The 15,558-nt window shown below is 36.8% G+C and overlaps 1 protein-coding gene across 2 annotated transcripts; it reads right to left on the bottom strand.

Annotated features, from left to right (window-relative positions):
* Positions 1-3,251: 3,251 nt before the first annotated feature.
* LOC131639442 (phragmoplastin DRP1E) lies at positions 3,252-14,424 on the bottom strand. Of its 2 annotated transcripts, XM_058909937.1 has the most exons (15): positions 14,102-14,424; positions 13,939-14,002; positions 13,720-13,827; positions 13,172-13,273; positions 12,847-12,897; positions 7,334-7,395; positions 5,863-5,953; positions 5,708-5,772; positions 5,395-5,589; positions 5,197-5,316; positions 5,030-5,100; positions 4,552-4,777; positions 4,426-4,476; positions 3,977-4,345; positions 3,252-3,614 (listed from the first exon to the last, which is right to left on the bottom strand). In XM_058909937.1, exons 1-15 carry the CDS (start codon positions 14,243-14,245, stop codon positions 3,486-3,488), a joined length of 1,848 nt encoding a protein of 615 aa, XP_058765920.1. In that variant the 5' UTR covers positions 14,246-14,424; the 3' UTR covers positions 3,252-3,485. The 2 variants fall into 2 exon arrangements, with proteins under 2 accessions (XP_058765920.1, XP_058765921.1); XM_058909938.1 differs by lacking the exon at positions 12,847-12,897.
* Positions 14,425-15,558: the final 1,134 nt, after the last annotated feature.

The following is a 15,558-nucleotide window of genomic DNA, read 5'->3' as shown; positions in this document are numbered from 1 at the left end:
TGATCATACCCTGTGCGTCTAGTTTGTTTCAATCCATAGAGAAACTTGTTCAATTTGATGGAGTGGTTTACTCGAGATCCAAAATTATGTGCCTTTGGTATATTAAACCCTTCAGGGAGTTTCACGTAAATGTCACTATTAAGTGAACCATATAAATAAGATGTCATAACATTTACCATGTTCAAATTAAGCCCTTCATGTGCTACAAGGCTAATTAAATATAAAAAAATCGATTGAATCCACTACAGGTGGATATGTTTTATCAAAATCAATCTTAGGTATTTGTGAAAATCATTGAGCAATAAATCAAACTTTATATCATTCTTATGTTTATTTTTCATAAAAATCATTTATATCCAATTGGTTTCACACCTTGAGGTGTTCGGACTACAGGTCCAAAAGTGAGTCACTTGTAAAGTGAGTTTAATTCTTCTGTAATTGAATATATTCATTTGGCCAATTCTCACTTAGTCTACAATCTTTAATAGACTTTGACTCATGATCCTCGTTATCATTGATCACTTTTAGCGCTATATTGTATACAAAGACATTGTCAATATTGACTTTATTTGGTTATCTCAATTTCGGTTCCATTCCATTTCATCCATGGCATAATTTATCGAGATCTCTTTATTTCATATTTCAAGTACTTGATTTGTTCTTCTGGAACTGAAAATTAAATTAGATCAAAGTGCTCTTAGCATTTTCATATCCCCACTTGGGTCATATTTAGTTTCTTTTCTTAGTAGAAGATTTTTAACATTGGAACCGACTTTCATATCACGCTTCAGGCGCAGCTACAACTCATTTGCAATATTATATTATCCAATAGGAGAATCCACTTTGAGTGGAGTATTGCCAGCTGATAATGTATTTCAAAACTGTGCAAATGAATAATATTTTGAACTTTTGGTTCATATTGATTTGTACGAGGATCAAGACAACAATTTATTTTAACTTGTTCATTTGAACTTCTCGTTCATGATTTCAGCTGTTCATTTCCCTCCCCCTAATATTGGGAAAATTAATTTATCAAGTGATAATCAGCCTACTGGGCTGCAATCAAGTATTTGATTATTTTCTCAAATTATATCCTCAAAATTGAGAGTCATATTAATTATATTTTTTCAATATTCTTTCATGACTCATCTTAATGTATTATATTAGAGCAATTGGAATATACACAACACATCCAAATGTTCACTAAGATGAGAAATATTAGAATAAATTAGGGAGGACTAATACATAGTATCTTGTTGGCTTAATGCGAATAAATATCTTAATATCATAGTTTGGGTGTTTCAAATATATAATTTAGAATTGATGATCTCATAAGTATCAACCATATAATTAACTTTAGACGTCTAAAGAATGGATCTTCGGGTCCATTTTCTTTTTATGAACAAATATTACATAATATTCAATATCAATTTTAATAATATATGTGATACTTATACAGGAATTTCTAAAAAATCCAGAAAACCAGATTTTGTCTAATTAGTTGAGAAAATAGTTTCACAAACTTCTGGTTGTGAGTAGAGACATATGCATGATAGTTTAGTCGATGCAACAATTAATTTCATAAAAACGCAATTTCTCAAATTTTTATTTTCCTTTAGAAACACACAAATATTAACTGGATTGAAGAAACTTCGGGTTCTTCAATACAAATTATTCGCATCATATTATATCCGAAATGACCCAACCGGTTTTACCAACAACACATTTAAGTGTAATTTGTAAACTACTGGTTTACAATGACATGTGCTTAAATTGTACTGATATAAGTGTAGTACAAGCCCGAGGAAAAAGCCGATAGCTTTTCTATTATACATTTTATGTCCAAATTCATTTGTGTAATACAGAGATATTCAATACCTCCCATATAATTCAAAACCAATATAATAGTATCTCATGATCAAACACGTTAATCATACATATGCATATGAACATATTATCATATAATTATCAAAAAATTATCCCTTAAAAAATTAAACATATTTAGTCATACAAAATCATATTACTAAAATTACATCATCATATAATTAATTTGTTTCACTATCCTTCAGGGATGGATAAGTTCTTCAGGAACTATAAAAATAATTTGTTATAAACAATAATCTAAAAAATATATATAATCTTAAGTATTGAACGTTGAATTCTTCTGGAATTCATCAATTATTGATAAACACAATATTCGATTAAACTCAATCTTTGAACAATAATTTGGAGTTAGTTTAATAATCTTTAGTTCTACAAATATCACATCACAAACTATTTCCATAAACAATGATCAATAAAAATTATTCTTTGAGCAATCCTTCAGGGATATGTTATTAGTATAGATGCAATCCTTCTAGGATTCAATAATATCATGATGAAATTCTTCTAATATTATAGATACAATATTTTAAGATGTGATAAATCCTTATTTTAAAATAATGAAGATCAAAGAGAGGTAGAGAAGAGAAAAGCAATATTATATCATTTTCTTTCAAGTGTGTTTTACATTGTAATATGAGTCTCTATTTATAGGACTCAAGGGAGATAGAAAATCATACATATTAAACACATATTAAGTATGGAATAGGAAGATGAAGAACTAGGAGATGGATGGACATCCACTAACATAAATATTCATAACATATATATATATATATATATATATATATATATATATATATATATATATATATATATATATATATATATATATATATATATAAATGTGTATGCATGGTTTTGAGATTGGGCATAGACGTGTTGTGTTGAGGCACGTCTGAGTTCAATCTCCGTAACTTATTGATTCAGATTCTAAAATTTGAATTTTCTTAATATTTACTTTGACGTGTTTCAAAAAGAGTTGTGTATTTGGTTCGTTCAGATTTTAAAAATCTAAATTTTAAGATATTTTTATAATTTTGCCGGGGCGAGTAAAAAGTCATAATCCCCAAAAATTAACATACTGGATCAATCAATTAGCACCCTTTTCGGTGATTCTCTCTATTTAAAATCTTTAGTCTTTTATGTGAACATTCTCTGTGGACAGTACCATGATTCAACCTTTCCAAGTTAACATGTTGAGTTGTAAGACCTATTTTGTCATAAGTGGTTGTTAGCTCTGAATTTGTCATGTTTACTGCAGATTACTATTTTGTCAAATTAGTCTGCACTTATTAATCAGATAAAGCATGTAACACAAAAATGGTATATCCAATATTCAAGAATCTTAACACAACCAAGACTCAGAATACAGAGAGAATATGCAAATTTATTATACATATCACGGTTAACATCTTAGTCTGTATTGGATGTACATCACACATTCAGAAAATTAACTTAGCTCCAACATTACCTACAACAAATAAAGGTATAGAATTTCCTCAACAATAAAATAATAACAAATATGTAAATTACACCTGGGTCAAGCCAACCCATGACTGTTATCAGTTAGTCCAAGGCGAGGAAGACGTCCGTAGCTACGCTTATCGTACCCAAGATACAGAATCAATTTCATCCCTTGCTGCTTTATATAGTTCCAGCCTTTTTGCACACTGTAGTCTCCTCTCCATCAATGCAGGATCTTCGTCCAACATTTGAGATAGATGATTACCCTATACCAGGTAAAATCATACCAATGATATATTGTAACTATGTAAGGAAAGTGCATAATAATGTCCAAAATTTTGTAAACACATTTCACAATAAACATCAAAGTAGAGGAAGATGGGCTTATATCATGAAGTATAGAAAAAAATATGACAGTTCACTTGATCAATGTTGGAGCTTAACTTATTTCTTTGAGGGAGCAAAATAATATCGAGTGAAGGTTAAAAAATATATGGATCATAAGCAACATGGTGTAACACAAGTGGCAGATACTTAAGTCTCTTAACCATTTGACACTAAACAATCATGAACATCTGAAATAAAGTAATAAATAACAGAGACAGAGTGAGAGCAAGAGAAAACACACCTCTTTCTTCCCTATTTGTGCGTAGAAATGGTTAAGCAAAGACTGTTTTGCTTGTCTGACCTGACAATAAACAACAGCCTTTGGAATAGAGTTCCTGAGCGTGTCTGCCACCAATCCAATGTAAGACGAGACATTTGATGCAATTCTCCTGAAATGACCTTCTGCATATCGATCTACATTTGACGGAGCAGGACTTCCAGCTTTCTCCACTTCTTGAGGTAGTCTCCGGAAGAAATCTACAGTGAGATAGGAAGATTCCATATCTACAAGCCGGAGAGTTGTCTTCTTACTTTCTCCACGAAACCTTTCTAAAGCCTCATTTGCTGCTGCAGCTAGTTCAGCTTGGAAAGTTGGGAATCGCTTCAGTTCCTGCTCAAACACATGTTAGTATTTCCACAAACCATCACTTCATGAACAAGGTAAGTACAAAATATACTCCTGAAAGTTACCTGAGTTTCAGCTATTGATTTTCTCACAAGTTCTTTTAAGACAAAATTAACCTGCAGAAAAATCAACTCGCTTCTTTAACACTGACATGAAAATAAAAAATCAGAGAAGACAACAAGACTGCTTACAGCATCTACTGAAGCTTCAGCTGGGCCTTTAAAGTAACCAAGAGCCCCCTCAATCAGGCGTCTGTAACCTTGCTCTGGGGCAATCAAGTGAGGCTGATAACCATCCGACTCTGACACGACTTTCCTTACATTCTGGAGAGAAAGATGATGATCAAATGGAAGCTTTCGTAATGCAGAGGGAAGCTGATTGTCAAAGACATTATATATCCTGTCACCTCCTGGCCGCCTAAAATTTAAAAGAAGTTTGTGTGAGCATAAAGACCTATCAACCAGTTCATCACTGATAACAAACTTAAATCCAAAACAGTCATTTCAATTTATTATACTATTGTGAAGCATATGAAATTTCTATTTAACGGATAATCATATATTCCATGTTACAGCTTCACAGTTTGTGTTTACATCCCCCTATCTGACCTTGATAAGACATCCAGTTTGAAAATACGGCATAAAATAGAAAACAATAAAAGATACTTACCCTCCATCTAAATGCTCCTTGAATATTTTTTCAAATGCTCGACAAAGTTCTAGGATAGTGTATAGTTGAGCCTGAAACAGATGTTAATGTTCAGCAAATATTCCACAAGACATCAGAATAAGAACCTTACTTTTATAACGAAATCATCAAAATTACAAGCTACCCACCCCAGCATCAAGAGCAATGGGTCTCCCAAGATGATCCATCTCTGATTCAAGTTCCTCAATGCTTCTGTTTATTAAAGAAGTTATACTGGGTATCCTTGCCCTAATTACCGACTCCAAGTGCTACAAAATAAGCTCAAGTGATTAAGATGATAATTCATCTCATAAAAGATTAAACAAGAACACACTTAAGAAAGAAACCTTGGAGAGAAGCTTTGCAAGGTATTCTGAACCCATTTTATTGGCCAAGTGCCCATAATCAGGACTGGTTGCAAAATATTCACGCTCCTTGCGTCTAGCAACAATCATATCAACATTTTTATTGATGTCTGCCTGAGACCGATTTACTATGCCAACCCAGGGATGTTGCAGACGGTAAGATCTTCCCTCCAGGACCTAGAGGGAAAAAAAGTGGATAAGATGAACAAATAAGTTACATGATTTGACAGACGTATTTCAAATATGAACATTAAAGGGATAGGAATCAACACAAACAAGAGGAGAGAAAAATTACATCCAAAGCATTAGTTCCTTTGTCCATCAAATCTAGCTTTGTCACCACTCCAAACGTCCTTTCACCTAGAGTGGTCATTAGACCATAATTTAAGTCCAAAAGTATGAACCAGCAAATATATTATTGGTCATTCAGAAAAGCATTAGAAAAAGTACCTGCGGGATCAACTTCCCTGGCAAGTTTAATAGCATCAGAAGTTGCTATGTCTTGATTGGCTGGAGATATTGCTAGAATGATGGAATTAGGCTGTTGAGAATAAAGCAATCAGAAAAAGAAAATATTAACTCTTGGGGTGAACACATAGTAATAATGGAAGGAAGCCAAAAAGCTTATCTAGCATCAATAGAATATTAGAGAAAAGAATGTTAATTAAAAAATAGATAGTTTAAGCTGTTAGCCTACAAACTAAATGAAAAAGATTATCTAATATTTTATTAAAAAGAAAGGCAACTGGGCAAAATCCAAGAGGTTGTGACCGGGCTGAAGTAGTATCCTTGAAGAGTATCAAAATATCACAAACAACCTACTGATTCTAAAAATCTAAAAGAGATGAGAAAGTTAACATTCAGATTAATTTTACCCTTTCAATCATATCAAACAAAATAGGTTTATCATGCTTTCACAACTTCAGGTGCATAATAGGTCTTCTTTACATAAAATCACTAGACAAAAAAATTCAGATCCATCAGCATATGTAGATAACATGGTGTCAAGCCTAGACAAAGGCCCGTAATGGGTCTTAGCAGTTGACCTGAAAAGCGCTATAACGGGTAGTGAAGTGGCAACTATACTAAATCTGAAGGACACTGCAAATAATATAAGTCACACACATACAAGTACTCATTCGTAAATATATTCAAAAGTCCTAGCTTAATCTAAAGGAATTACTACTAACAAGTCGATACCACTGAGTCATGAAAATGAAGCTGGAAAATGCAGAGGTGTCAGAGAAGGGCAGACAAAGGGTTGCGGGAAAGAGGAGCTGAGTAAGATAAAACACCCGTATAGAGAAGGGGCGTTGCAAAACAGATGCGTGTCTGTTGGAAACTATGGAAAACGGCTATAAAATGTGATTTACTGACATTTGGAACCAAGTTTTTTTTTTTAATTGAGAGGAAATAGCCTTAACAACCTTTTTGGGCATAGTCTCAGCCACGTTTGAGGATCGTGCCCTTTTGACAGCCTATGATATACCTTCCTTGATTTCTAAATAACAATATTTTGCATCCTAAATTTCAAAAATTCATGTTGAATTTATAATGAAATGTATATTATGTTATTCAAAATTGATTATTAAGCTTTATCTAAAGAATTTTGACCGGACAAATTTATTTCACAATATGCCAAGGCACAACATTGGATCATATCATGATGTAAAACTCATAGCAGCTGATAGCTGCTCCATCACACAACAGAATAAATTTAATACAGGCATTATTCACCGCTGCTGCCAATACTGGTACATGGAATTTAGGGCCAGAGGTGGTTGTCTAGATCAGGGCAAGCTTCTATGTTCAATCAGTGTTAAAATCCAAAGTTCCGTAATCCAATTGAGATAAAAAGACAAGCAAGCTGATTGCAATCGCACAAATATATATACAATTGATATTGAAGAAGTTATTTAACCTTCTCAACATAAGATCGGACCATAGCTTCGATGTCTTGAACAATACTCTCAGACTGTCCCTCTGAAAAAGAGATGAATGTTTAGCTTCTAAAAATCATCATTTCATCAAATTAATTGATTTTTAATTAGCATTTAAATACAAATCTGATAGAAACAAAAATGATGAAGTGGGCCTTGAGGAGAATTATAAGCCCAAGATTTGGAGAGTTTACGAGAGGAAACGTGGGAAGGGAATGAAAGATGCTGAGCTGGCAAAAGGGTGACGCGGAACACGTGAAGTTAGTTAGTATTTAGTATGGGGACGGATGAGAGAAGGAATGATCGGAGAATTTGTGATTTGGAGAGAGAAAAGAGATCTCCTAGTGGTGAGGGAAGCCGTTAGTGCTTTGGGTTGATAGCTTTCACTATCAATACATTCTATCTTTATTTTATCTGTAATTTGTCATCTTTTTTCCATCAATACAGCTACAGCTTTTCTCTTTTTTTTCTGTGTTATTCTGCATTTTTGTTATATAACCCATCAATTGGTCCGACCTACCGGATCAAAACACACAGTGTGACGAAGATTGTTCATGACAAGGATGGGTGACAGAATTGAAGCTCTGGAAACACAGGTTGAGAATGTGACAATGACGCTGCAAGAGCTTGCTTTGCAAATGCAACAACACGCTCAACAAATGCAACAACAGAGCATTATCCTGACAGAATTAAGCAAGCAGATTGGAAAGAAGACAGTGATGCAGGGGGAGAACTCTATGGAGGGTTCATCACAGAGTGAGTCTCGTTTTGCTGGGAAGAAGGTGAAACTACCCGTGTTTGAAGGTGATGATCCTGTAGCGTGGATTACGCGCGCGGAGATTTATTTTGATGTTCAAAATACTTCAGAGGAGATGAAGGTGAAGTTGTCTCGCCTGAGTATGGAGGGAGCGACGATTCATTGGTTTAACTTGCTCTTGGAAACAGAGGACGATCTATCGTGGGAAAAACTAAAGAAAGCATTAATTGCTCGATACGGAGGCAGACGGCTGGAAAATCCTTTTGAAGAATTGTCAACGTTGAGACAAACAGGGAGTGTGGAAGAATTTATCGAAGCGTTTGAACTCCTCTCGTCGCAGGTGGGACGACTCCCAGAGCAGCAGTACCTAGGGTACTTTATGAGTGGGTTGAAAGCCCAAATTCGAAGGAGAGTGAGAACTCTGAATCCTCAAAATCGAATGCAAATGATGAGGATGGCAAAGGATGTTGAGGACGAGCTGAAGGAAGAGGACGACGATGGTGAAAGACATTATGGGAAGAAGGCGGTGGGAGATCGTTTGGGCCGAAATGAATGGAGTGGGTCGGCGTCCAAATTCCGGAGCGGGTTAAATCAGGCCCACAAAGATTCTACCCGATTCTCAAATTCGGGTTGGAGCAACCCGGGGCAGAAAACGGGTTCAGCTGGGTCAAACCTTATTTCCACATCATCTTTGAGTTCAACGGGAAAGAAAGGGGAAAACGACCGTCGCACGCTAGTTTCAGAACGGTGGAAGGGAGTTCGGAGTCTTCAAAACGATGAAATGGCGGAACGTCGAGCTAAGGGATTATGTTTCAAATGTGGAGGAAAATTCCATCCCACTCTTCACAAATGTCCTGAACGTTCCATGCGTGTCCTCATTTTGGGAGAAGGTGAAGGGGTGAATGAAGAAGGTGAGATTGTTTCCATTGAAACTGTTGAGAATGAGGAAGAAGACGAAGATGTAGAAGCTGAATGCAAAATTATTGGAGTGTTGGGAAGTATGGGAGAATTTCACACGATGAAGATAGGTGGAAAAATTGCCGGCATCGAAGTGGTGGTCTTAATTGATAGTGGAGCTAGCCACAACTTCATATCCCCAAAAATAACCACTGCATTAGGGTTGCAAATTACCCCTATGGCAGCTAAAACGATCAGATTGGGAGATGGTCACAAGGTTCTGTCTAAAGGATTATGTGAGGGAGTTAGGATCAGTTTGGGTTCTCAAATATTTGTAATTGATGCTTTAGTGTTGGAGTTGGGAGGGTTGGATGTGGTGTTAGGGGTATCATGGTTGAGTACTCTCGGGAAAGTGGTAGTGGACTGGAAGGATCTTTCTATGCAGTTTTTATATGAGGGAAATATGATTAATTTGCAAGCTCAAGGTAGGTTACAAGGTAAACAAGGGTGTTTACAATATTTCTTGGAGGATAAACACAGGAGAGGTGGTGAAGATTGGTGGTGGACTAATCATGATGAAGTAGAGGCAACATCAGAAGCTGGGCATGAAGAAGTGACTAAGCTGTTGGGTAAATTTTTTGATGTGTTCCAAGAGAAAATAACACTGCCTCCTGAAAGAAAACAGGTGCATCAGATCAAGTTAATCCCAGAGCATGGTCCTATTAATGTGAGGCCATATAGATATCCACATCACCAAAAGGAAGAAATTGAAAGACAAGTGACAGAGCTGTTGACTGCGGGAGTGATTAGACCAAGCATGAGTGCTTTTTCTAGTCCGGTAATCTTAGTCAAGAAGAAAGATGGGTCGTGGCGTATGTGTGTGGATTATAGAGCCTTGAACAAAGCTACTGTCCCAGATAAGTACCCCATCCCTATTGTTGATGAATTGTTAGATGAGTTGTATGGGGCAACAATTTTTTCTAAGATAGATCTAAAATCTGGTTATCATCAGATTCGTGTCCATGAAAACGATGTTGAGAAGACTGCTTTTAGGACTCATAATGGGCACTATGAATACCTTGTTATGCCTTTTGGATTAATGAATGCTCCAGCCACATTCCAAGCAACAATGAATGATATTTTTAGACCCTATCTTAGAAGTTTTGTGTTGGTATTCTTTGATGACATCCTGGTTTATAGCCGGAATGAAACTGAACACTTAGAGCACTTGAAGCAAGTGTTGACAGTTTTAAAATTGCATTGCTTTGTTGCTAACAAGGCAAAGTGCAAATTTGGATGTAAACAAATTGATTACCTGGGTCATATAATTTCTGGTGAGGGTGTAGCAGTAGATCCAGGGAAGATCAGGTGTGTTTTGGAGTGGCCTGAACCTAAGAATGTCAAAGGAGTACGTGGGTTTTTAGGTCTCACGGGCTATTACAGAAAATTCATCAAGGATTATGGTAAAATTGCTAAACCCTTGACTGAATTGACTAAGAAGAATAACTTTATTTGGGGTAAAGATGCTCTGGAGGCTTTCAATCATCTGAAGCAAATCATGACTACAGCTCCAGTACTAGTGTTACCTGATTTCTCTATTCCTTTTGAAGTCGAATGTGATGCGGCAGGGAGAGGAATTGGTGCTGTCTTGATGCAGCAGAGACAACCTATAGCTTTCTTTAGCAAAGCTTTATCTGAGGGCAATTTAACAAAATCTGTGTATGAAAAGGAGCTTATGGCTTTAGTCTTAGCCATTCAACATTGGAGGCACTATCTGTTGGGCAGGCCCTTTGTGGTTTACACTGACCATAAAAGTTTGAAACATTTTTTACAACAAAGGCTGACATCACCTGATCAACAGTGCTGGTTGGCCAAGCTTTTGGGCTATCAATTTGAGGTTAAATATAAGCCTGGGTTAGAGAATAAGGCTGCAGATGCTCTGTCAAGATGCCATGGTGATATGGAATTTTCTGCTTTGTTGTCTTATCCTACGTGGCTGGATGGAGAGAAGCTGTTGCAGGAAGTCAGACAGGACACAATGCTTCAGAAGACAGTAAAAGAACTTCTAATGAATCCGGATATGAAGGCTGGTTTCACTGTGCAGCAAGGTATTTTGTTCTATCAAGGCCGTTTGGTGTTGTCTCCTAATTCACCTTCTATTCCTCTACTTTTGAAAGAGTTTCACGAGACACCTATGGGAGGTCATTCGGGGTTTTTGAGAACTTATAGAAGGTTAGCAGCAAACTTGTATTGGTCAGGAATGCAGAGAAGGGTCAGGGACTTTGTGAGGGCATGTGATATATGTCAAAGACAGAAATATGCAGCTACTTCACCTGGGGGATTGTTACAACCCTTGCCAATTCCCAATGCCATTTGGGAGGACCTTTCAATTGACTTTATAACTGGTCTTCCAAAGTCTAGAGGGTTTGAAGCTGTTTTGGTAGTGGTTGATAGACTCTCAAAGTATAGCCACTTTTTATTATTGAAGCATCCTTACACGGCCAAATCTGTCGCTGAACTGTTTGTTAGGGAGGTTGTACGATTGCATGGGATTCCTATGACCATTATCAGTGACAGAGATCCTATATTTGTGAGTCATTTTTGGTTGGAGTTATTTAAGTTACAAGGAACTCAGCTGAACATGAGTTCTGCCTATCATCCTGAGACGGATGGGCAAACTGAGGTTACTAATCGTTGTTTAGAGAGCTATCTGCGCTGTTTTGCCTCTGAACAACCAAAGACTTGGTCGTATTGGATTCCATGGGCTGAATTTTGGTATAACACCACATTTCATGTATCTATAGGGAGGACACCTTTTGAGGTCGTATATGGTAGGCAACCACCGAGTATCATTCGTTTCCTAAGCAATGAGACTAAGGTGGCTGCTGTGGCATTGGAATTAAGTGAAAGAGATGAGGCTCTAAATCAGTTGAAGGCTCATTTGTTGAGAGCACAACAACAAATGAAAAAGTACGCCGATAAGAAGAGAACGGAAGTGAAATTCAATGTGGGTGAATGGGTCTTTCTCAAATTAAGACCTCACCGGCAACAATCCGTTGTAAAAAGGATTAATGCTAAGCTTGCTGCACGGTTTTATGGCCCTTTCAAGATTATAACTCGGGTGGGGGAAGTTGCCTATAAGTTACAGTTACCAGAACAGTCTAAGATACACCCTGTTTTTCATGTGTCTTTATTAAAAAAAGCCATTGGAAATTATTCTGTGTTAGGAGAACTTCCCAGGGAACTAGAGGTTGGCCCTGCTGATGACATATATCCAGAGAAGGTTATTGGTGCTAGGCTGATCACACAGGGGGGTGTCTCAATTCCGCAGAGCCTTATTCAATGGAAGAATAAGTCAAGTGATGATGTTACTTGGGAAGACGATGCTGTCATACGAGGACAATTTCCAGATTTTAGCCTTGAGGACAAGGCCGTGTTTAAGGAGGGTGGTATTGATAGAAACAAAAATGATGAAGTGGGCCTTGAGGAGAATTATAAGCCCAAGATTTGGAGAGTTTACGAGAGGAAACGTGGGAAGGGAATGAAAGATGCTGAGCTGGCAAAAGGGTGACGCGGAACACGTGAAGTTAGTTAGTATTTAGTATGGGGACGGATGAGAGAAGGAATGATCGGAGAATTTGTGATTTGGAGAGAGAAAAGAGATCTCCTAGTGGTGAGGGAAGCCGTTAGTGCTTTGGGTTGATAGCTTTCACTATCAATACATTCTATCTTTATTTTATCTGTAATTTGTCATCTTTTTTCCATCAATACAGCTACAGCTTTTCTCTTTTTTTTCTGTGTTATTCTGCATTTTTGTTATATAACCCATCAAAATCATACCTACAGCCACTTTAGTCAGACCGGGTAAATCAATCAAGGTTAGGTTGACAACTGTTCAAAAAAACAAAAAGAAGAAGCTTCAAGTCACAGCTGTTTTAGTCTCATTAGATGCCATATACTACAGCAAAGGAATACATGCCTGAATACACTTAGTAATTATAAAATTATATCAACCACAAAATAATGAATTGTTCTGTTCTGCAACCTCCAAAATAGATGAATAGCTGCAATGATGCTGACTATGTGAATAACCTAAATTTACACAACAAACTCTCTAGCTTTAAAAGCTCTCACGAAAAAGGAGACTATAACAGATGAAACGCACCATTCGGAGAATAGATACTGAGATGAATAGGAATAGGAGATATTTGTTTTGTCTTCCCTGTTACTCGGTCAGTTTCATCCTGGATTTCCTGGCGGACCAAGGCTGCAATGGAAAAACCAGATTGTAGAGAACAACAGCTATATATTATGATGCAGAAACATAAAAAAAGGTCAACTGAATACAAAATTCTAAAAATGGTAAACTAATACGCAGTGTAACAGTTATCACATGATAAATTGCTAGCCAGTGATGAGGTGTTGGCACTTGAGATGTGTTTAGAGACAAATTGACTAGAACCCCTAAAAAATCAAATAAGTTGGACATCTTAAAATTGAATTTTCATCATTATAAACACAGAATAGTATTTAAATAGTTTGGTTTTGCTCGAGAAGCAGCTACACTCAAATTTAGACACTATAAACACAGAAAGAATATAGTAACACGCATGAATAATTATTTTACAGCCAACCACCACAAAATAGAAGCTGTCCTATGATTAGTTAAAACAGACAATTTCCCAGCGTATGCATGAAGGATTACTGTCATACCAAAATCAGTGAACTTTCTCCTTGGCAGATGAAGAAACTCGGCATACTCTTGTGTCCCACTTTCCGTCTTATGCAACTGCAACACCAATGGACGCCTTGTCACAATTCCTACAATTCATTCACACCAAAAACAAACATAGGCCAAACCGTAATTACTAACTTGAGGAAAAAATGAGAAAAATGTCAAAGAAAATGAATTTTTTTAATTAAAATTCAAACCTGATCCTCTAGGTAGAAAGTCACGACCAACAATGCTTTCCAAAACTGAAGACTTACCTGAACTCTGCACAAGTTTCAAAAGAAATTTAGACAACCCAGTACACGAAAATGGAAGGGAAGAACAAGAAAAATTGAAGAACTGAAATGAAAGAGAGGAACGAACCTGTCCACCAACAACGGCAACAGTAGGAAGAGCTTCCCAAAGAGAAGAAAACGAGCTACCATCATCGCCACCATAGTCACCAAGCACAGTACACGCTCTCTGGATTCTGTTCACCAACCCAATCAAGCTCTCCATAGTTGTCATTTCGTATATAAAACCAAACCCTAGATTCTCGGAATTGAGTAGTTTAAAACGACGACGTAGAACGCGAAACGCGACCTAGAAACCAAACGAATCGATTTTGTAAGAAAGGTCAATGGTAGTAAACGTTTGAAGTGGAGAGTGAAGAACAGAGAGGGTGGGTGATACGCAGCGTTTTGATGCTTTAACGAAAGGATATTTGAAAAGTTTGAAATTCGAGGTGGGGACCAGTGAGAGTGTTGGCGGGGTCCATGATGGTTTTGTTCTTTTGGCGGTTTTGTTTCGAACGTTGGATTTGTGATTGAGACATGTGGTGAGGTTCAACGGATAAATATGTTGATAGGATAATCCCTTTAGAATAGAGTTTTTTTTTTTTTGGTTGTGACCAAAATAGTTTTATATTGTTTAAAAATCAAGGCTAATGATAATCTATATACAAAATTCATACTATGTGTATTTCTAATAAATACAATGATGTGAAACTATGTTTGCGTAAGGGAAAGCAAGACGGCTTTTAGGATTTTGATTAGGAAAAAAAATGAATGATTTTTTCCAGTTTTAGAGATTGGAATATTTATAGTCATGACTTATGAGTCAAGTTATGGAGAAAAAACGATTTCAATCCCATTTGTTTGGGTAGAAAATGGGGATATGAAAACTCGGTTTTCCCCGTTAATAGGAGGATTTGTTTCCTCCTTGATGTAGTGGTAATGACAGTTATTATCTTACCATGTGGTCGAACATGTATGTCACACCACATTGTTAATTGAGATAAGAGTCGGCCCAACAGAGTGACTCAAACGCACAGTCTTCCAAATATGAGGACTATGGGTGGATTACGACATACTGATTCGCAATTCCTCAAGCACGAGGCCTAAAAAGTTGAATTGATGTTAGTGAAAAAAATAATGGTCCCTTGTTGGCGAGACATGAAAGTGTGAGTCCCTCAAGCTAGACCTGGAAGGGTGAATCCATCGGTTAAGGTCTGCAAGGGAGAGAGTCTCTCAAGCGATTGGTACTGTTCAAATTCTACCTTCTCTCTCTGTTACTCATGTTCTCTATGTACCTAATTGTCCATTTAATTTACTTTTAGTCAGTCGTTTAACTCGTTCTCTTGATTGTATTGTCACCTTCACTAACAGTAATGTTATCCTGCAGGATCGGAGTTCGGGACAGACGATTGGCGTCGGATGTGAGTCTTAAGGCCTTTATTACCTCTCAGTGTCATCTCAGACATGTTCAGCCAAAGATTCTCCACTCACTATCCATGCTCAATTAGGTCATCCTAGTCTTCCTAAACTACAAAAGTTGGTTCC

This window comes from Vicia villosa, unplaced genomic scaffold (genome assembly GCF_029867415.1).
Source record: "Vicia villosa cultivar HV-30 ecotype Madison, WI unplaced genomic scaffold, Vvil1.0 ctg.002637F_1_1, whole genome shotgun sequence".
Taxonomy (NCBI): domain Eukaryota; kingdom Viridiplantae; phylum Streptophyta; class Magnoliopsida; order Fabales; family Fabaceae; genus Vicia; species Vicia villosa.
This window is presented reverse-complemented; position numbering and strand designations above follow the sequence as displayed.

Coding starts and splice junctions, on each gene's coding strand:
- LOC131639442 (XM_058909937.1), bottom strand. CDS start 14,245: ATGACAACTATGGAGAGCTTGATTGGGTTGGTGAACAGAATCCAGAGA. Junction 14,003..14,101: donor TTGCCGTTGTTGGTGGACAG/GTTCGTTCCTCT, acceptor AAACTTGTGCAG/AGTTCAGGTAAGTCTTCAGT. Junction 4,778..5,029: donor AAGGAGCATTTAGATGGAGG/GTAAGTATCTTT, acceptor TTTAAATTTTAG/GCGGCCAGGAGGTGACAGGA.